General features: G+C 37.5%; 1 protein-coding gene across 2 annotated transcripts in view; it reads left to right on the forward strand.

Moving 5' to 3' along the window:
* The window catches only part of TEX11 (testis expressed 11), a 198,673-nt gene that overhangs the window by 143,717 nt on the left and 32,031 nt on the right, over positions 1–22,925 (forward strand). For both annotated transcript variants that reach the window (XM_074199437.1, XM_074199438.1), the window contains exon 16: positions 3,990–4,092. In XM_074199437.1, the coding sequence (XP_074055538.1) occupies positions 3,990–4,092 (103 nt within the window). The remainder of the gene's footprint in view (positions 1–3,989; positions 4,093–22,925) is intronic.

Below are 22,925 nucleotides of genomic sequence, written 5' to 3' on the forward strand. Positions count from 1 at the left end.
CTCTTTTACAGAGAAAGGGCTTGTATCATCCCCCTTATGTTTGGAAGGAAAGGGCTGAAGTTTTGAGTCAAGAATCAGGAGAAGCAGCATGATCTGGTGGAACCTGAGTGTCAGGAGATCTAGGATCTTAATCTCTCAATCTTCTACTATCTAGCAGTGTGACATAGGACAAGTCACTTCCCCTCACTGGACCTCAGTTTCCTCTCGTAAAATAAGATTTCTAAGGTTCCTTTTAGTCCTAACTCCTCTATCATAGCTGGGGTCACAGGTCAAGAAGTAGAAAAGATCTTGGAGGTTTTATTTTACATTTTACAGAGAAGGAAATTGAGGTTCTGAGAGCTAAGTGATTTGCCTCTTCCACTCCTAGCTGAAGCTGTAGTTTTGCTTGTCTGTAGCATTAAGCTAGTTAATTCGCAGTTCATGAAGCCTAAGTTTTGGGGTTTAGAGATCTATTACAGAGAAGGAGTTCATGAACTTGACCCTCTGTAATATCAAACTTGATACCAAAAAGATTTTGGTAGCTGCATTTCAGTAGGATTTGTTTCTTTTGTAATCCTCTGCATTTTATTTTCTACATCTAAAGGTAGCCTTTTGAGGAGGGATTCATAAATAAGGAGTCCTTTTCTCCACCCTAATGTGAAACAGACTTAGGAGAACTTGTTTCTCAGCACTCTTCTCCTTGGAAAGCTCTTGGAGAAATAACCCCTTTCAACTTTGGAGAAGTCTGGAAGGTTGGAGGCCATGGACTGAGAGGATAGTCAGTACATTGGCCCTACCTGTTGGAATTAGTGGGACGGCAGGTGAGGAATATACTGTGGCAGAGTTACGAGAGCACTGGATTTGGAGTCTGAGATCCTGAATGTGGATCCTGCCTTTTCTACTTACTATCTGTATTATTTTGGCTAGGTCCTTTCTTTCTGGGCGTATGTGAAAGGAATGGTTTAGCTTAGAATGATAGCTTTCTTCTGCTCAAAAAGTCTGGGATGAAAGAAACCTAGAGGTTGTGCTGTGAAAATAATAGCAGACCATCACTTGGGAGTTGGAAGGACCCTTCAGAGTCATTGAGTTTGCCCTTTCTCATACAGCTGAAGCAGCCAAGGCAGATGGAGATGAAGTGCTTTGCCCAGGGATGCAGCTATGAACCCTAGGCTTCAAATTGCAGTGCCTTAGCCACCCTCCAGTGTTGGACTAAAACCTTCAATGTATTTGAGAGGAGGGGAATGACATGGGGGGACTGATGATCCAGGATGGTCATACGTTATTAGTTCTCCTTAGGCATGTAGGCTGCCAGTGCCACAGCTGAGTGAAACTCCAGTCAGGAGGCACCACAGTCGGCAGCAGCCACAATGTCCAAAAGCATTTCTCTGGCTTCTATACGAGTGTTCATGGTGTAACTACTTGTTTTATATGTTCCACAGGATCTCATCATCCCTTTCTAGTAGGCTTCAAAAGGAATTGACCATTTTGAGTAAAAGCGGCCAGCACCTTGCTCTGGCCACTAGGTGGTGATGTAGCTTGTGTTTCCACTAAATACATCCCATTCTGTCTTCCACTGGCTGTAGAGGATGATCTAGACAGCCATTTTCATACATTCCACTGTAAAAAGCGACACAAAGTCAAGCCTTAGGAAACCATGAGATGTTCAACTTCCCAGCATCAAGTCAAATTAACACATTCTTGATCTGTAAAGTAGTGATGTTTGTATATGAGAGTGGTTGTGAGAACCAAAGGGGATAAGTATCTGGAATGGACTTTGTAAAGCGATTGTGGGCATTGTAGTGATATTATTGAACATTACCAATCCTACAATGCTAGCATTGGAAGGGACCTAAAAGATCATTCTATTGAACCTCCCATTTTCAAAGGTGAAGAAATTGAAGCTTAGGAAAATTAAGTGCTTTGCATGAGGTCTCACAACAAATAAGTAACAACCCTGGTCCCCCCCCCCCCTTCAGAACAGTGTTTTTCACATTATCATCTACTTTCCTTATTAGACAGACACAGCAGAACTTGCAGGTACAGTCTCTACCTATTAGGAGCTTCAAGTCTTAGTACAGAGAGAGGATTTAGTTACAAGAAATAACAAGAGAAGGTTTGAAGATAGTATGTGGCAGACTCTTAGTTCTGTGGGGATTCAGAGGTCATTGGAGGCAGGCAAGAGAAACTCAACTAGAGCCTGGAGGTTCAGTAGGATTTCATAAATGAAGATAGAGCTGATAAATGTGAGAACGACAAAAACAGTTGCCTGGAGGTGGGAGTGTATTAGAGTTGGGAAAGGAAGAAGTAGTGGGGCAAAAAAAGGCTTCACGGGACAGAGCAGGAAGCTTCCTCATTTCTCAGCCTTCTTGGCCTCTTTGTGACTTTAGGACCATAGAAAACTTTAAATAGCAGTCAAAAAAATCAAGAATCATTAAAATAATTGGAAACTATTGATTAGATGTGGAAAGTGGTAATATGAATAGAAAGCAAGGTACTAATAAAATACTGATAGTCCTGGCATTTCTAGAGCTCCTACTTTGTGCCAGTTTTTCTGCCATGGCCTTCAGGAGGGCCCCTCCCATTTAGGAGACAATGTCTTTGACCTACCCCTTCCTTTTTTGTTGGCTCATGAATGTGCAAGCAAGGCTTCTATTTGTATATTCATTTCTCCTGTAATAAATTTAGGAGCAGGATATTGGCTTGCCAGTTTGTATTTATACCTCAGAGCTCAGCATAAGACCTGCCACACCCAGTAGGCACCTAATAAATGCTGATTGCCTGGATTTGACTGGATCTGAGTTCTTTCCATTCTGTCATGTACTTGTTAAATTTGAGGTGATGTGAGATTATTCTAGACTAGAGAGAGCTATCATATTGACAGTTGGAAATCATAGGGTGAATGCTTGAGATGTCATTTCTAGAGCCATCAAGAGTGGAAGTGTGTATGGTGGGATGGAGATTGAACTCCCAAAAAGCATGCCAGGAAAAAAGTGACCCAAGTGGAATCTTGAGAGATTCAAATTGTTAGGGGGACAGGACAAAAAGGAGTTGGGAAGAGCTATTGAGGAGTAGTTGGAGAGGTAGGGAAGCTCAGGAAAGGTCAGGGTCACTGAAACAAACTGCTTCATTTTAAAGAAGGGTAGTTGGTCAGCAGCATCATAAGTCACATATTAGTCAAAAAAAAGGTCCAAGAAAAGATTTAGAAAAAAGCTTTAGCAGAACAAGAAGAGTCAGGTTCAATTTGTTTTATTCAAATAAAAACGAGTCAGGATGAGACAACTTCTAACACATCATCCTCAAAGGGGGACCTCTGGGCACTTTTTTCCCCTTGGCCTCTTTTGACATTTGATCATTGAATTTTTTAACTTAAAACATTGCTGTCATAGTCTGATCTGGGCAAGACAACAATCCCATGAGGCAACCTCAGCAACAAATCACTTTGTACTTAGAACTCACATTAATGCAACACTGTGAGGGTTATAGCATGATTTCTTCCCAACTCTGGGAAGCAAGGAGTAAAAGGCTTAGCATCCCAAAAGAGGCTCCCAAGAGAAGGAGAGCAAAGCCCCTATAGTATTCAGTTAACTAGAAGATTCAGATGCCTCAAACTGAGATGTGACTTTGGGATTGGAGTGTACATTGAGGTGTTTACTACCAAGAAAATCTACCTGGGCAAGACAAAATTAACAATGGAAAGAATGTACTGATGGTTTCTGTCGTGACCATAAAAAAGCTATTGTAAGACTTTTGAAGTCGGGTCAAGGCTGATCTCAGAGGGGCCACCTGAGAGGCTGATGTGGTTGAGTTAGTTGAGGAGAAAGGAGGTGGTTGGGGGGTGAAGGAAAAAGGGGGGAGTCACTGATACAAAAACATAAAATGGTATTGATGATGAGAAACTCAAACTTCCTTGTAGGTAGCTCAGTGATCTGAGAGAGTCCCACCAGCCCTTGGGACTGTCTTACCTCAGATTCAACTTTGGCAACCAACAGAACTCATTTCTTTCTTCTCAGGCCACCGAAGCTGTAAAAGAAGCTGAAAAGTATGATGCCACCAACGTTTTCACCCTATTCACCCTGTTCAAAATTGCAGTCTTAAAGGGCAACACTGATGAAGGTAGGAGAACTGCTCCTAAGCTTAGAGTGGTCAATGGTACTGGTAAGAGATGTGTGTGGTGTATGTGGTGTGTGGTTTTTTTGTGTGCATATTGTGTTGTGTGTGTGAGTGTACATGCATGCATCTAGATGGTCTCATCACAGAAAGTAAAGGAAGAAAATAAAGGTGATTCAGGCTTGCAGCCTAAGGTGTGTGATGTCTGGCAGTAAAGAAGGGATGTGACTATGAATTCTAGATGGAAGTAGCCCCAAAAGTTGAGAGGGGAGTTCTGGAGAGGAAGTAGGCCCAGGAAACCCTGCTAGGCAGCTTCTGCTGATGGGCAGACATATTGTGGCCAGCTGGGAACAGTGTGAGGAGGCTTTGAAAACAAGGTCCTGGGGTCCCAAAGTTTTGGAGGAAGTAGGACTTAGCTTGGCCACATACATGTGGCTTTATACGTGACCTTTCTCACTCTGTGTTCTCTCAGTTTTTTTCTGCTGACACTGTGATAGTGGAACCCAGGATTAGGGGAATGCCGCTGTTTTGAGTTCTTTGTGTCTCCTGGCTATCAGAGAGAAGCTCAGCAATGGGAAGGTGGGACTTGTGGTCTTAAGGGTGTGGGCCCACAGCTTCCTGGTGAACCCATGGCAGAGCACTCTTCCCCTTTCCCCCAACCCCAATCAAAATGTCTGGGACTGGGAAGGGGAGCTGTGCCTTGTGGGAATGACACTGGGCAGGATGGTGATCAGGGTGTGGTAGGATGGGCACAGGCCTCAAAGTAGAGACCTTTGGTTAAATCAGGGAGCTCCAGGAGGACAGGGCTTGGTGCCCTGTCTGGCCCATAGGGTTTTGGATTCTTTGATTAGATGACCTTGGGTGAGTAATTTAATGTTGTTAAGCCCTCACTTTTTTTAAGAAAGATTTTATTTTGAGTTTTACAATTCCCCCCCATTCTTGCTCCCCCCCCCATAGAAGGCATTCTGTTAGTGTTTACATTGGTTCCATGGTATACATTGATCTAAGTTGAATGTGATGAGAGAGAAATCATATCCTTAAGGAAGAAAAATAGCAAAATTAGATAATAATATAACAGTTTTTTTCCTAATTTGATGGTAATAGTCTTTGGTCTCTTTGTTCAAAGTCCATAATTCTTTCTCTGGATACAGATGGTATTCTCCATTGCAGACAGCCACAAATTGTCCCTGGTTGTTGCACTGATGGAATGAGCAAGTCCATCAGGGTTGATCATCGCCCCCGTGCTGCTGTTAGGGTGTACAATGTTCTTCTGGTTCTGCTCATCTCGCTCAGCATCAGTTCATACAAATCCTTCCAAGGCCCTCACTTTTTCATCTGTGAAGTAGAGATGATAAGAGTAACTCTGGTAGGAGTAAGACAGTCTGGTGGGTGGAATCAGACAGACCTGAGTTTGAAGCCAACCTCAGACACTCACTAGTTGTGACCTTGGGAGAATCATCTCACCTCTGTTTGCCTCAGTTTCCTCATCTATCATATGCAGAGAATCATAGTACTTACCTGATAGGGTTGTGTGGATCATATTAGAGAATGGGGAAAGTGCTTTGAACCCTTAAAAGTGTATAAATGTGTGTTCTCATTATTATCATTAAGAAACATCTGAAGAAGGGGATGTGGCAAGTGTATTGTAATGTGCTGTGCTCTGAATAGAATTTCCTGGCAGCCAGAAAGACAGGAAGAACTCCTCTGCTTTTCAGGATGAGTTCAGGTCACTCCTGCTTTGGGGTTACCATCACTGATACAGGGGAAGCATCCTTAAGTCAGCTAGCAGGCCTTTCATTAGTGATGCTTGGGAACTTCAGAGTTTTATTGGATGCAGGCTGCTGAGAAAAGAACAAGAGTTCTGATTCTCTGGAGCTAAAGCAGTCTTGCCCCCTATTCTCGCCCCCCCCCCCCAATTCTTGTCCCCCTCTTCCTCCCGTTTTTGAGCATTCTAGTAAGACAACCTTTAACTTTGTCACCACAATGCTCTATTGTTCATCATGTTTCTTTGTCCCTCAGTAACCACTGTCAGTTTTTCATGATGGAAGGAAAATTGGTGTGTTCTCAGCTGTCCTTTCTTTGTCGTCTCTTTTGCAGGACGAGATGTCATATATCAATAAACTGAATCTGCATTTGGTTCCGTTTCAATGTTCCAAACTGCCAGATTTTTCTTCTTTCTTTCAAAGATATGCTGATGGCTTGTAGCATCAGTAGAGAGATTGGGTCCTGTTTTCTGATTTCTGTGTTGGATTTTTTTTTTTTTTAGTTTTTATTCTCAAATTAAATACCAAAAAAAGAACAATTCCATTTATAGAGTAGAATACAAAAGGAGGACTGCATCTGAAATTGTGACTCTCCATTTTAGACTGATGCCTCTAAAATATATATATATATATATATATGTATATATATATATATATACACATATACATACATAGAGAGTAATTCACATGGTACTTTCAAAACTGGCCTTATCTGTGATTTCCTCTTCAACTTCATTCTCTTTCTTTCTGAGCATTTAAAAAATATATATTTCAATGACTCTTTCTTTTTTAATAAAAGAAAGATTTTATTTATTTTGAATTTTACAATTTTCCCCCTAATCTTGCTTCCCTCCCCCCACCCCCCCCACAAAAGGCAGTCTGTTAGTCTTTACATTGTTTCCATGGTATACATTGATCTAAGCTGAATGTGATGAGAGAGAAATCATATCCTTAAGGAAGAAAAATAAAGTATAAGAGATAGCAAAATTACATAATAAGATAACAGTTTTTTTAAAAATTAAAGGTAATAGTCTTTGGTCTTCAAACTCCACAATTCTCTCTCTGAATACAGATGGCATTCTCCATTGCAGACAGTCCCAAATTGTCCCTGATTGTTGCACTGATGGAATGAGTGAGTCCATCAAGGTTGATCATCGCCCCCATATTGCTGTTAGGGTGTACAGTGTTCTTCTGGTTCTGCTCATCTCTCTCAGCATCAGTTCTTGCAAATCCCTCCAGGCTTCCCTGAATTCCCATCCCTCCTGGTTTCTAATAGAACAATAGTGTTCCATCACATACATAGACCACAGTTTGTTAAACCATTCCCAATTTGAAGGACATTCACTTAATTTCTAATTCTTTGCCAAATGACTCTCTTCTTAAGGGCATCAGTTGCTAATTTTATTCCCTTCCCCATCTCCATTTTAAAACTGAGAGAAGGAGCAGCTAGGTGGTACAGTAGATAGAGCATCAGCCCTGGAGTCAGGAGGACCTGAGTTCAAATGTGGCCTCAGACACATAATAATTACCTAGCTGTGTGACTTTAACCCTACTGCCTTGTAAAGAAAACTAAAAAAAAATCAAAAATTAAAAACTGAAAGAAAGGGAAAAAACAACCCTTATAATCAATAAGCAAAAGGAATCCCCACAGTGACTGTATTTGAGAATGGCTCTTTGTGCATGTTGGGTCTATCACCTCTCAGTCAACTGGAGGATAACTACCTCCAACATCATATCTTTGGAGACATGTTTGGTCATTGTGTTGATCAGATTCCTTAAGACTCTCAGAGTTGTTATTCTTTATAATGTTGCTGCTGTCTTGGTTCTACTCACTTCATTCTACCCACAATTCTCTGAAATCATTCATTATTTATTTTTCTTTCTTTTTTTTTTTTTGCAAGGCAGAGCTGCCCCTCATTCATTATTTCTTATGGCACAATAATATTTCATTCTCTTCTTATTACCACAGTTTGTTTATCCATTTCCCCTTAGATTCTAGTTCTTTCCTTTTTTACCATTTAATCCTTGATTCAGGTTTCAGGAAATTTGACTATTCACTTCGAGTATTATTCTCTCTTTTAACCCTCTCACCCCTCCCTGCCCTCCTTCCTTTAGTTCCCCTTTGAGTTGATTACATTTCTACATCACATTGTGTATGCAGGTTTGTGAGTAACCTTACTTGGACATTGGCAGATTAGAATGAGGTTCCTCTGATGCCTGCTCTCCCTCCCACTCTTTGCTCTAGGTTTGTGAATTCTTCTCCTCATATGCTAATTATGAAAAATAGCAAGGCCGATTCCCTTCTTCCTCCTCCTTTCTACACGTGTGTGTATCCCTTCTTTTACTCTCCCTTCTCTTTGCCCTCTTCAGACTTTCAGTACAGAACCAATCTAGGCTCTGGGCATTGAAGACTTAAGAATCTGAAGAGACACTTATTTCTTCATCTCCTACTCGAATGTTAGTCCGACATCATCATCCCACTCCTTCCATTTGCTCAGCTTTTCCTTTCAAGTTTTCTTTTCAATCTTGTGTTTGCATTTCAAAGTTCCTGCTCAATTCTAGTCATTTCATGAGAAATGTTTGAAAACCTTTTTTTTTTTTTAACAGATGTTACTGGGCCTTCTGTGATCTTGACTGTGGTTCCTTGATATTTGAACTGCTTCTTTCTGGACAGTTAGAGTGTTTTTTCTTTTGTCTTCAGAGCTCTAGATTTTGGCTATGACATTCCTAGGACTTTTCCTTTGGGGGTTCCTTTCAGAAGATGATAGGTAGATTCTTTCTATTTTCAACTGGCCCTCTAATTCTAATAGACCTGTAATTCTGGAACTGTGATGTAGAAGGAGATACATTTTCAGACATAGCTAAATGTGGGAATTTGTTTTGCCAGGTTATGTAGGTATATACTGGGGGATTTGTTTTTTATTTGCTGAGGGAAGGAGTAAATAGGAGAGACAGATTAATAGATGCTTGTTATTTGAAAAATTAGCAATTTTTAGAAAGAAATATACTGTCTAGGATTTTTTCATCACAGTTTTCAAGGAATCTAATGAACTCTTCTTGACTTTTTCAGGTCAGTTGTTGGTTTTTTTAATATCAGTTTACTTTTTTCTATTTTTTATTCTCTTGATTCTGTTCTAATATAAATTGCTGAATCATGGAGTTATTATTGACCATTTGAGATAATTAGGTGATGTAGTGAATAGAGTGCTAGGCCTGTGTTCTAATGAGGCCCCAAACATTTACTAAGTAACTCTGGGCAAGTCTCTTAACACTTCTGTCTGACTTGATTTCCCCAATTATAAAATGGGAATAATTAATAGCACCTATTTCAAAGAGCTATTGTGAGGATCAAATGAGATCATATTTATAAAGCCATAGTACGATGACTGGCACATTGAAGGCACTTTATAATTGCTTCTTTCCTTCCTTATACCCTATTTATTCTAGTTTTTTAGAAAATTTATTAATTATATAAGGTTTACCACTTTCTGTTTAAAGCTCTTTTCTCCAGAGCTTTTATTTCCTTGCTTATTTCTTGCTTCATTTCTTTTAGATTTTCATGTAGTTCTTGGGCCTGTGCTATCTAAGTCTGAACAGATGTCCTTCTCTAGGGCTTCCAAGATACTCACCCAAGGGCTTTCTTATCTCCATGCTTTCTCTATAGCAATTTCAAAAAAAATTTTACTCACATAAATTTAGAAAATGAGGAATACATTTCCAAATAAAACTTCATACTCCAAGTTATTTCAAGTTTGTTTTTTAAAATGTAAACTAACAATAACAAAAATTGTATTCTAACATGAGTGATTATCAACAGAAGCAATCAGATAAAATGTTGAAGTAAACTTACAGAAAACCATAAGCTCCATGTGACAATTTGCTTACAAATGTGAATAACTTGATAAAAATAATAGCATCTGGAGTGGGCAGAATAGTGAGTTGGAAAAAACTATAGATTTGAGTCGTATTTGAGTTGTATCTGAGTTCAAATTTCAGCTTTGCTACTTGTCATGTGCCATTTATGGACCCCAGTTTCCTTGTCAGCAAAAGGAGCTTATTGGACTAGATTACTTTTCCAGTTTCAAACCTCTGGTGATGTTTGTTTTTTAGGTCTCCTTCTGATAATTTTCTTGTTTATATTTTTAAAAATTCTGTTGCTGTTATTACTTTTATTTTACATAGTCTTACTCAGTGGGGTGTTCTGATTCTACTTTCATCACTCCATATTCCAGTAAATATCCAATAAGTGATTGTTAATTGATTTTCACACTTCATTTGTCTCTTCCATATTTCCCTGAATTAATTCTTCATATTTCTCATTTCTTTGAGCCTGGTCCTTTCTCTTAGCTTCATAAAGTATCAATGTTCATTCAGCCATTCTCCAGTCTTTGAATATGAATTGTTTCCAGTTTTTGCCCTTACAAATAAAGCTGCTTTAAATATTTTGGTATGACCAGGTCTCTTTTCCCTTTTAATAACATCCTTAGGGTTGTCATTTATTATCTTAACGGTGGAACCCCTGGATCAAAATGGGGGGTGCCCATTCTGAAGTTTTTCTAAATTGTTATTTGGCTTTTCAAAACAATTTCACCAATTCATATTACTGCATCCACAGTGTAGCAGTGTGCTTGTTTCCTTTAATGACCTTCCAACTTAAAATTTGATTTTTTTAAGAAATCTACCAGATTCCTCAGAATTGTTTTAATGCATATTCTTCTAATTACTGAAGCGTTTTAATAATTTTTCAGGCAGCTATTTGACTGTTTTCTTTTAGAAACATGCTTAGTATCTTTTCGGTATTTATCCATTGGGAAATGAATCTATTCTTCAAATTTGTCTCAATTGTTTAGGGAATCTTGGATGTCATATTTTGTCATATTTTTTCTTCCAATTTAATTTTTATTTTGAATCCTTTTTTTTGGTGAAAAATTCTTGTTTTATTTTATTGAACTTTTCTGCCAAATACTAATGTCCTGAGCATAAAGGAAGGAAGCAAAAACTATTGGCAGGAGTAAAAAATGGGCTTACAGATTATACAGATGCCTCTCATCTATGTGTATGAAAACTTTCTTTAAGAAGAAAATAAGGAGGTGCTAGACATGATGAAGATCAAATAAAGTGACAACAAAAAAACAATCAATTTCATCTTAACAGACGGGAAACAACTCAGTACTGATGTGGGAGTAATTTCCTAGTCAGCTTTCTGTGTATAGTTAGACCACCACTTTCTTTGAGTAAATATATAAGTTAACAAAGTACAAGGAAGAATTAAATATGAGAAAAACACACACTTGGGGAGTTGCAGCCTTATCTATTTTAACAGATTATAGATGCCCCTCAAATAGGAAATGGATATTAATACAGACTAATCATTTCCTAAAGATGTTGCCATAATAATGAGAGACCAAAAGAACCTAGAAAGCACTTCAGCCAACAAGCATTTGATCTTCTTGCCAAACACAGAGATGGCTGCCAAGAACAACACTGGTGCAGAAGATGAACTCTTTTATAAAAAGCTTCTCTGTAGAGAAGATGGTGGGAGACTATGACTAATATAGTCAGAAGCACCAGAGGGAAAACAGTTTAAAGAAACCTTGGTGAGAAACTCAACAAAGTTAGCTGGGTTCAGTGGAAGGAACAGCCACTCTCCAGTCAGAAGACCTGTCTCTGCCTCTGGTGTGTGATAGCTGTGTGATCTTGGTGAAGTCATTTAACTTCCCTAGGCCTTTTGTTTGGACTAGATGGCTGTTGAGGTCTTTCCCATGTCTGTAGCTATGATTTTAGAATCTTCTGACTCCCAAGGACTCTCCCAAGGAGAGAAGCAAATAGTTGAAAAAATGGAAACAAAATATAAAAATTTATATATTAAGATGTTTTAAGAGGTTTTTGCTATCAATGAACATTAACCCAACTCTAATTTTAATATCATAGAACTTTATGTTCTTTCTAAGGAAATAGTACTGATGAAAAGAGAGATGAAAGAAAAGTCAGCTGGATCAGAAGAGGTCTTTGATGTAGGCAACACAATTTTGAGGACTTTGGGGAGTGATTATAAAAATATCGAACAGAGGAAGGCACCAAAAGTGTAGAGGAAAAAAATCTCCTGATTATTACTCAAAAAAGGTAACTGAGAAGAAACTATTAATAACTGCTAGTCCTTATTTCCCATCTGTATACAATATTGTGAGAATTTTTAATCACTAGTCTCTATCTTTAACTTAATCGACTGCTGTTTGTTGTCTCGAAAAATATTACATAATTTGATAAACCAAAACACAGCCTTCAAAGTTCTCCTATATCAAGATGTTTCCCATGCATATATCAAACTCATTGTCGTGGAAGAGATCCAGCATAGAGTTGAAGCCAAGAAGGGCTTTGTAAGAGATGCTTCTATCTGCTAAAGATACCGTGCGAATTATGTTGATCCTCAGAATATCGAAGCGCTTACTAAAGGTGTTCCACACTCATTGTAAACCGTAGACATGGGAAGAGTGGAATGAATGAAGATTGCCTAGTGTCCAGACTACAATGGGACAGTCCGAAGAGTCGATATATGTTGGATAGATATAGATAGATATAGAAAATGGACAGTGAGCTAGGCTCTGAATTGAACAAGAGGAAGAGATCAGACTGGATTGTCATTGGGACATTATGCAGGGTTTTTTTTTTTTAATGTTTTTTAAAAATTACCTCAAACTTCTCCCTGAAACAGACTCATCTTTTTAACCTCAATATTCTTTCTATGGTGATAAAAGGTTGTGAGTTAGGGAGTATGAATCTCTGAAGTACTGAAATTGAAAATCTCCCAAACAATAAGGAAGAAGCACATAGAAGATGTGAACCAGCTCCAATATATTACTTGTAAGAAACTGCACAGGAAATGCAGCCCAAACTATGTCATCAGAGAAATGCATGACTAGGTCACCGTAGTAGCTAACACCAGGGATATAACTACTTGCTTGCATGCTGCATTGGTATTGGTCAAGAAAAAGGAAGGGCAACTGTTAATGGTAGATGGACCTCTATAGTGAATTTGCAGGAGAACATGGAATTTATAATTTAAAAAATAAAGTGAACAGTAGTTGAATATTTGTGTTGTCTCCCCCATCAGAATGTAAGCTTCTTTTTTCTTTTATCTGTATCCCTAGTGCTTAGCAAAAGGGCTGTCATATAGTGAATACTTAATAAATGCTTGTTCATTTGATTGACTGACCCCTAATAAATTATTCTTCTCTACACTATCCTCTACCTTGACATTCTTTGCTCCTTTGTCCAATTGACTCTAAGCCTTGCTGAGCTCCTGATTGCTCCTATTAAGTCTTTCTTCCACTTGTACTCATGCTGCTATACAGAGCTATAGAACTCACACATTTGTTCTGGTTGGGTCCACTACAAACTTATGTTATCTACTGTTACCTGAGTTCTATCCATTCCTAATAGATTTTCTTTTTCACTTCCTAGCATGACTATTCCAAACCATCTCTTCTTTCCTCAAGTCTCCCACAGCACACCCTTCCCCTGCCTTAAAGAGCTGGATTCATACTTTGTAGAAAAATGGAAGCCATTCAATTTTGATTAGTAGCCAATTTCCTTTGATCCTATCTTTTAAAGCTTCAGTATTCTCTCTAAAATTGCCCTAGCATCTCTAGTCGTGAAACAAGAATGTTGTTGTAGCTGTCAACTTGTGTACCAAATGTCCTGACTGCTTGAACTTGTGATTTTATTGGATCAGGTAATTCTTTTTTTTTTTTTAATTTTTTAATTTATTTTGAATTTTACAATTTTCCCCCTAATCTTGCTTCCCCCCCCACACACAGAAGGCAGTCTGTTAGTTCTTTCCATTGTTTACATGGTATACATTGATCTAAGTTGAATGTGATGAGAGAGAAATCAGGTCCTTAAGGAAGAAAAAAAAGTATAAGAGATAGCAAGATGACATAGTAAGATAATGAGTTGTTTTTTTTTTTTCTAAATTAAAGGTAATGGTCTTTGGTCTTTGTTCAAACTTCACAATTCTTTCTCTGGATACAGATGGCATTCTCCATCGCAGACACCCCAAAATTGTGCCTGATTGTTGCACTGATGGAATGAGCAAGTCCATTAAGATTGATCATCACCCCATGTTGCTGTTAGGGTGTACAGTGTTCTTCTGGTTATGCTCATCTCACTCAGCATCAGTTCATGCAAATCTCTCCAGGCTTCCCTGAATTCCCATCCCTCCTGGTTTCTAATAGAACAATAGTGTTCCATGGCATACATAGACCACAGTTTGTTATTTCCCAACTGATGGACATTCACTCAATTTCCAATTCTTTGCCACCACAAACAGGGCTGCTATGAATATTTAAATACAAATGATGTTTTTACCCTTTTTCATCATCTCTTCAGGGTAAAGACCCAGTAGTGACATTGCTGGATCAAAGGGTATGCACATTTTTGTTGCCCTTTGGGCGGAATTCCAAATTTCTCTCCAGAAAGGTTGGATGAGTTCACAGCTCCACCAATAATGTAATAGTGTCCCAGATTTCCCACATCCTTTCCAACAATGATCATTGTCCTTTCTGGTCATATTGGCCAGTCTGAGAAGTGTGAGGTGCTACCTCAGAAATGCTTTAATTTGCATTTCTCTAATAAGTAGTGATTTAGAGCAGTTTTTCATATGACTATGGATTGCTTTGATTTCCTCATCTGCAAATTGCTTTTGCATATCCTTTGACCATTTGTCAGTTGGGGAATGGCTTTTTAAAAAAAATATGACTCAGTTCTCTGTATATTTTAGAGATGAGTCTTTTGTCAGAAATACTAGTTGTAAAGATTGTTTCCCATTTTACTACATTTCTTTTGATCTTGGTTACAGTGGTTTTGTCTGTGCAAAAGATTTTTAATTTAATGTAATTGAAATTATCTAGTTTGTTTTTAGTGATGTTCTCCATGTCTTCCTTGGTCACAAACTGCTCCCCTTTCCATAGATCTGACAGGTAAACTATTCCTTGAGCTTCTAGTTTGCTTATAATATTGTATTTTATGTCTAAATCCTGTTGGATCAGGTAATTATTGTTGTGGCTACCCCCTCCAGTGATGTCCATCAGCAATTCTTCTGTAACTTAGAGACTTAGTCACCTGGAGAAATTGAGAAAAAAGCAACTTTGTTATGATCATATGGCCAATGTGTTTTATAGGCAGGATTTGAATTCTCTGGGTCTCCTTGACTTCAAGGCCAACTCACCACTATCTGCTGTCATGCTACCTCTTATTTGACCATTAAAAACATAACAAAATGACCAAAATTTTCTTTTTTTTGTATTTTTTCTTTAAAAAAAGATAGTTTTAAATTTTCATTTTTTGTAAGCTTTTGAGTTCCATATTTTTCTCCCTCCCTCCTTCTTTCCTTCCTCCTTCCCAAGACACCAAATACTCTGATATGGGTTATATGTGTATAGTCATGTTAAACATATTTTTATATTAGTCATGGTATGAAAGAAGAATCAAAAGGGAAAAAACCATGAGAAACAAAAAAAAACAAATTTCAAAGCATAAAAATAATATGCTTTGATCTACATTCAGACTCCATAGTTCTTTCTCTGGATGCAGTGGCATTTTCCATCACAAGTCTCTCAGAATTGTCTGTTATTGTATTGCTGGGAAGAGTTAGGTCTCTCAGAGCTGATCATCACACAGTGTAACTGTGTACAGTGTTCTCCTAGTCCTGCTCACTTCACTCAGCATCAATTCACTGCAAGCCTTTCTAGGTTTTTCTGAAATCTGTCTACTTAACATTTCTCCTAGAACAATAGTAACTTGTTCAGTCATTCTTCAATTGATGGGTATCCACCCCCCCCCCCCCATTTTCCAGTTCTTTGGCACTACAAAAAGAACTGCTATAGATATTTTTGTACATGTGGGTCCTTTCCCCCCTTTTTAAAAAAGATTTATTTTTCATATGTGTAGCAATAATTTTCAATAATCATTTCTGTAAAGTTTTCTCCCACTCATTCCCTCCCCCATCCTGATAAAGATTATATGTGTACAAGCGTGTTATACATCTTTACATATTGGTCATTCTGTGAAAGAATAAGAACAAAAAGGGGAAAACCACAAGAAGGGAAATAAAAAAAAATACAAATTTGAAAAGGTGGAGATAGTATGTTTTGATCTGCATTCAGATTCCATAGTTCTTTCTCTGGATGTGGATGCCATTTTCCATCACAGGTCTTTTAGAATTGTCTTTGATCACTGTTTTTCTGAGAAGAGCTGATAGTTGATCATCACATATTATTGCTGTTAAAGGGTACAGCGGTCTCCTAGTTCTGTTCACTTCACTCAATATCAGTTCATGTAAGTTTGTAGATTTTTCTGAAATCTGACTGCTTGTTGTTTCTTATAGAGCAATAATATTCCATTATATTAATATGTCACAACATGTTCAGCCATTCCCCAATCCATGGACATCCCCTCAATTTCCAATTCTTTGACACCTCAAGAGAGCTGCTGTGAATATTCTTGTACATGTGGGTCTTTTCCCCTTTTTGATGATCTCTTTGGGATATAGACCTATTAGTGGTATTACTGAGTCAAAAGGTATACACAGTCTTATTGCCCTTTGGGCACAGTTCTAAATAGCTTTTCAGAATGGTTGGATCCATTCACAACTCCACCAACAGTGCATTAGTGTCCAGATTTCCTATATTCTCTCTGTTATCATTTTCTTTTTCTGTCATATTAGCCACTCTGATAGATGTGAAGTGATGATTCAGAGTGGTTTTAATTTGTATTTCTTTTTCATGTGACTATAGCTTTAATTTCTTCATCTGAAGATTCCTGTTCCTATCCTTTGTCCATTTGTCAATTAGGGAATGACTTACATTCTTATAAATTTGACTCACTTATCTATTTTAGAGATGAGTCCTTTAGTAGAGACACTGGCTATAAAAATTGTTTCTCACCTTTAGCAGAACATTTTTTAATTTTCAAATTTTGTTAAGAGTACTTTCTGTTGCATTCCATTTTGGTTTCAGCAGAAAGTCACTGTTTTGGAATCTTCCCCTTCCACCTCTCCTCAGTTTTTTGCTATTCACTGATATGATGATCTAGGTGAACCTTTACTGTATTGAAAATGAAGAACCAGTAAGCAATAATGTACCTTCTTTGTTAAATATATTAGGAGGGAGGTGGAACTAAGTGAGAAGAAACATTAGAGGCTGATTCTCTAGAGAATACATCAGACTGAATTCTGATTTGGAAAGTCAAGAAGAACTCATTTTTCCAGCCCGGGACAGATTAGGGAGACAGAGAGGTCTATATACACTGATGTAGGGTTCTGCCTTGGAGCTTGGAATGTCAGAGGACAATATTTCAGTCCACAGAGACTGAGAGAGGCAAGACAGGGCAACAGAGAGAGATCCTCAGAGATTCCTGAACAATCCCTGGGTGTCACAGATGTCACATGGCAGCTCTATTGCATATCCACCAGTGCTGAGTAACAGATCCCAGGGTGGAGGAGAGTGGTCATGATTGTCAGCCCTAGGGAAGAAATTCTAGGAAGCCAACAGTGACTGTGTGGCTTTGACCCTGGGAGCAGAGTACAGTATCTCAGACCAAAGTGGAACTTGACAGTTCAGATGCTGGCAGCCCAACCAGGGCCTTCTAGCAGGCCAGGAGAAAAGGGTTTGATAAGCAAGATATATAAACAAGTAACAAATAGATATGACTAATAGCTATTCCCCAGTAGACAAAATGTTAAAGGATTTGAATAAACAGTTCTCAAAAGAACTGCAGAGTACTCACAACCACATGAGGAATGCTACAGATCCCTAATCACAGAAAGGAAAATCAAAATAACCCTGAGCTTTCACTTTACACTCTGCACATTGGCAAAAATGACAATATTGGAGGTGTTGTGGTAGGTGGAGCTGTGAAATGGTACAACCATCATGGAAAGCAACTAGGAATTAGATAAATCAAGGGACTAAAATGTCCATACCATTTGACCCAGAAATTCTGTTAATGGACTTATATGCCTCAAAGAAGTCATCAGTAGGAAGAAAGTTCCCATATACTCTGAAATATTTATAGCACCACTTTTTTGGTTAAAAAAAGAATTGGAAATAAAGTAGGTGCCCATTGACTGGTGAGTGGCTAAACAAATTGTGGTACATGAATGTAATGGAATATTTCTGTGCTATAAGAAATGATGTCTGGGATGGATAAGAGAGCAGGGTAGAAAGATTTATATGATCTTATGAGGAGGGAAGTGAGCAGGGCCAAGAAAATAACTTCTAAGTATAATACTATAGGCAGTGTAACTACAATAATATGAACAGAAAGAGCAATTATACACCACAAAATCAAAAGTAACTGTTACAAAATTATAAAGATCAAATTAGGATAGGAGAGGACAAAGTAGGATAGGAGAGGACACCCTCAATCCACCCTTTCTTGGAGGTGGGAAGTCCATAGATGTTACACATGCATGGTTTTGAAACTTTTCAATGTATTTTTTATTGGTCCTGAGTTTATTCCTTTCTTAAAAATACTTTTTGCTATATGAGATGGTTCTCTGGGAGGATGAAGTAGAGGGATACTAGGAAAATTATAATGATGTAAGAAAGAGAAGATAACAATTGATATGTTAAAAATCTAAAAACATAAAAAAGGAAAAGTTAAGTGAGTTACTAAAAGAAATGCTATAATACAGGGAGCTCTCAATTTGTCTTTCTTAGACCTACATAAATTAAACCAAAAATAAACAAGAAAGAAGTTAATGATCTCTGAATAGAATTTTAGAAAAGTTAGACTTGCTCTCTGGAGATTGTTGAATTAAATTGGGTTTTTGAAGAGAATGGCATATGCCTATTTCTCAGTTGTGACTAGAACATTCACAAAAATTGACTGTGTATTAGGCCATAAAAACCTGATCATCATATGATTTTGCCTTTAACTGTGTACAGTATTCTCCTGGTTCTGCTTACTTCATTTTGTGTTCTATCATATAAGTCTTTGTAGGTTTTTCTGAGAGCATCCTACTTGTTATTTCTTACAGCACAATAGTATTCCATTATAATCATATACCACAACTTGTTTAACCATTCCCCAATGGATGGGTATCCTCTCAATTTGCAATTCTTTGCCACTACAAAAAGAACTGCTATAAATCTTTTGTAGAAATAGGTCCTTTCCCCCTTTCTTTGATCTTTTTGGGGTATAGATTTAGGAGTGGTATTGCTGGATCCAAGGGAATACATGGTTTTATAGCCCTTTGGACAGAATTCCAAATTGCTCTTCAGAATGTTTGGAGCAGTTCACAACCCCAACAGTGCATTATTGTCCCAATTTTCCCATATCTTCTTCAACAGTTATTATCATTTTCCTTTTCTGTAATATTAGGCAATCTGATAGGTGTGAGGTGATATCTCAGAGCTGTTTTAATTTGCATTTCTCTAATCAATAGTGACTTAGAGCATTTTTTCATATGACTTAGCTTGGATTTCTTCTGAAAACTGAAATAGAAGCAATTATTGAGAGCTATTTTACTGAACTGTAAAACCATTAAAATTGGAAATATTAAAAAAGGACAAACATTTATAAAAATATTAATTGCTCACTTTAACAGAAAAGGAAATAGAATATTTAATCCTATCTTAGAAAAAAAAATTGAAGAAGCCATAAATGAACTCTCAAAGAAAAACACCTCAGGGATCAGATAATTTACAAGTGAATTCTAAGAAATATTTTAAAAATAATTCCAATACAATATAAATGGTTTGAAAAAATAGTTAAGGGATGCTAGGACAGCTGGGTGGCATAGTGGAGAGAGCACCAGCCCTGGAGTCAGGAGGACCTGAGTTCAAATTTGACCTCAAATACTTAATAATTAATTAGCTGTGTGACCTTGGGCAAGTCATTTAACTCCATTGCTTTGCCAAAACCAAAAAAAGGGATGCTCCCAAATTCTGTCCTGCATCACAAATATGGTTAGGGAGAATCAAAACAGAGAGAATAACCTATGGACCAATTTTCCTAATGAATATTGATGCAATTATTTTAAATAAAATATTAGCAAGGAGACTACAACAATATCCCACAAAGATCATAGACTATGACCCAGGCAGCATTTATTCCAGGAATGCAGGACTGGTTCAATATTAGGAAAACATAAGCCCATTTGATCATATTAAAAACAAAAACCAACAAAACTCATATGATTATTTTAATAGATGAAGAAAAAGCTTTTGACAAAATAGAGCATCTATTCCTGTTTTTTAAAAAAACCGCTAGAAAGGAAAGGAATAAATGGAACTGACTTTAAAAATGGTAAGTAGTATCTATCTAAAACTAAGAGCAAGCATTTTCAGTAATGGAAATAAGCTAGAAGCTTTTTCTCTAAGATCCAGGGTGAAGCAAGGATGCCCTTTATCACCATGACTATTTTATATTCTCCTAGAATTGCCAGCTATAGGACTAGGACAAGAAAAAGAAACTGAAGGAATAACCGTAGTCAAAGAAGATGATATGCTGGAATATTTAGAGAACCCTACAGAATCAACTAAAAAAATAGTTGCCCATTTTTATAGTTACAAAATAACCTCAAATGTGGGGACAATAGTATCATTGGGTTCTCCGTTGTCTTGTTACATTTAAAATAATGATTTGACCTTAAACAAATCATAGTACATGCCTGAAAGGAAGCATTGAGAAAAATCTGTTACTGGTGTTGGTGTTTGTTAAAAATGACAGCAGCTTTGTGTAGAAAAGGCAGGTTCAGTTAAAAAATACACAAAAGCTTTATTAGAACCTACTTTAATAACTAAAATAGTATTTATAATACATTAACCCTGCCCCCACAACTGTACCTTGAAAAATGTTGTACTTTAACCCTCCTAAGTATGTCTTTGCTTCTCTGCTGACTTCCAGTCAGCAGGAAGTAAGTAATAGAGCCTAACTTGGGTCTAGGTCCTAGTTAATATTTAAGTTGTGGGATAAAAAAATCAACCCATACAAATCATCAGCATTTCTGCATATTATCAACAAAACCTACCAGGTTGAGAAAGAGAAATTCCATTTAAAATAACTACAGATAGTACAAAATACTAGGGAGTCTACCTGCCAAGACACACACAGCAACTATGTGAACAAAGTAGAAGACATTCTTCACAATCACAAATAAAAATGCCACATCTAAGTAATTGGAAAAGATGTTTGTTGTTCATTCCTGGTTTTTGAAGAGGACCAGTGATATCATCATGGGTCGATGTCTTGACTCCTTTGTGAATTGGATTTAAGTGAGGCAGAATTGCAAAATTGGCAGCTTCACTCTCCCTTTCAGACTCATCAGGGTCCAGTGGCAAAACAAAAATCAGGATGGTTGGTGATGGCTTGGGAAAGTGTATGACTTTGGTATCTGATATTGGACCAAGCTCTAAGAGCACTATGGTGCTGCCTTTGTGACCATTGTAGGGCAATGGGTTAAGTGACTTAACCAAGGTCAAATTGTTCTCATTCGCCCATTTCATCCAGGGAAGCCTTTGCATACTTGAGGTAGACATTCCCCTAACTTACTAATTTGAGGCCTCTCAGTTATCCTTATCATGGTTTAGCCTATTTAGGGTGTGGCTGCTACACATGCTACCACAGGTGATGGATGAGAGTTGGGTAACAGGTGGACACATTAAAGGTGCATGAGCATCCCTGAAAAGGGCTTGGCAGCTTTCACACAAAAGGTGCTAGTTCCTTCTGAACACCCCATACACCCCAATTGAAGTAACATTCATCACTCATGTGTCTGAATTAATTTGCTTCATCACTTCCAAATCAGTCAAACTACCAAAGAATTACTTTATAGAGTTAGAAAAAAAATAAGGAAATCATCTGTAGGAACTAAAAGGTAAAAAAATGTCAAAGGAGATATTGAAAAAAATGGAAAGAGGGCAGCCAGGTGGTACAATGGATGGAGCATGGGCCCTGGAGTCAGGAGGACCTGAGTTCAAATGTGGCTTTAGACATGTGATAATACTTAATAGCTATGTGACCTTGGAAAATCACTTAACGTACAAGAAAAGAAAAGAAAAAATGGGAAGAAAAGGTATGTAAACAGTATTAGTTTTCAAACTATACTACAAATCTGGAATCATCAAATCAATTTGATACTAGATAAGAAATAGAGAGTTTGATCAATGGAATAGATTAGGTACACGATAGAAGTATGAGCAGTTATCTGGTGTTTAATAAACCCAAAGATCCCAGCTATTGGATCGTGAACTCATTATTCAACAAAACAGTTCGAAAAACTGGAAAACAGTTTGTCAGAAACTAGATATAGACCAAAATTTCACACTGTAATACCAAGATAAGGTCCAAATATGAATGTGATTTAGACAAAGGGTGAAAGCACATGCAAACTAGTGGAACATGATAGAAATTACCTATCGAATCTACGGTTAGGGAAGAATTAATGACTAAATAAGAGATAGATTTCAAGAGGTAAAATGTATAATTTTATTATAAAATTAAAGTTTTTGCCTAAACAACTCAAATTAGAAGAAAAGTAGGAAAGTACAGTAGAAAAATCTGTGCAGCAAGTTTCTCTGATAAAGGTTTTTTTTCTAAAATATATATATATATATAGGAAACTGAGTCAAATTTACAAGAATAAACCATTCCCCACTTGATAAATCATAAAGGTGTATGAATAGTCAATTTTCAGGGGAAGAATTCAGAGCTGTCAGTAGATGAAAAAATGCTCTAAATCACTAATAATTAGAGAAATGCAAATTAAAACAATTCTGGAATACCACCTCACACCCACCAAATTGGCTAAGAAGACAGAAAAAGTAAATTATAAATGTTGAAGAAGATTATGGGACATAAGTGCATTATTGGTGGAACCATGAATTGGTCTAACCATTCTAGAAAGCAATTTGGAACTATGCCTAACAAGCTATAAAAATGTTCATACTCTGACCTAGCGTTGCTGCTGCTAGACTTATACACCAAAGAGTTCAAAGAGAGGAAAAAGACCCACCTGTACAAAAATATTTATAGCAGAATTTTTTTGTGATGGCAAAGAATTGGAAACTGAGG

Source organism: Macrotis lagotis, chromosome X, assembly GCF_037893015.1.
Source record: "Macrotis lagotis isolate mMagLag1 chromosome X, bilby.v1.9.chrom.fasta, whole genome shotgun sequence".
In the NCBI taxonomy this organism is placed as follows: domain Eukaryota; kingdom Metazoa; phylum Chordata; class Mammalia; order Peramelemorphia; family Peramelidae; genus Macrotis; species Macrotis lagotis.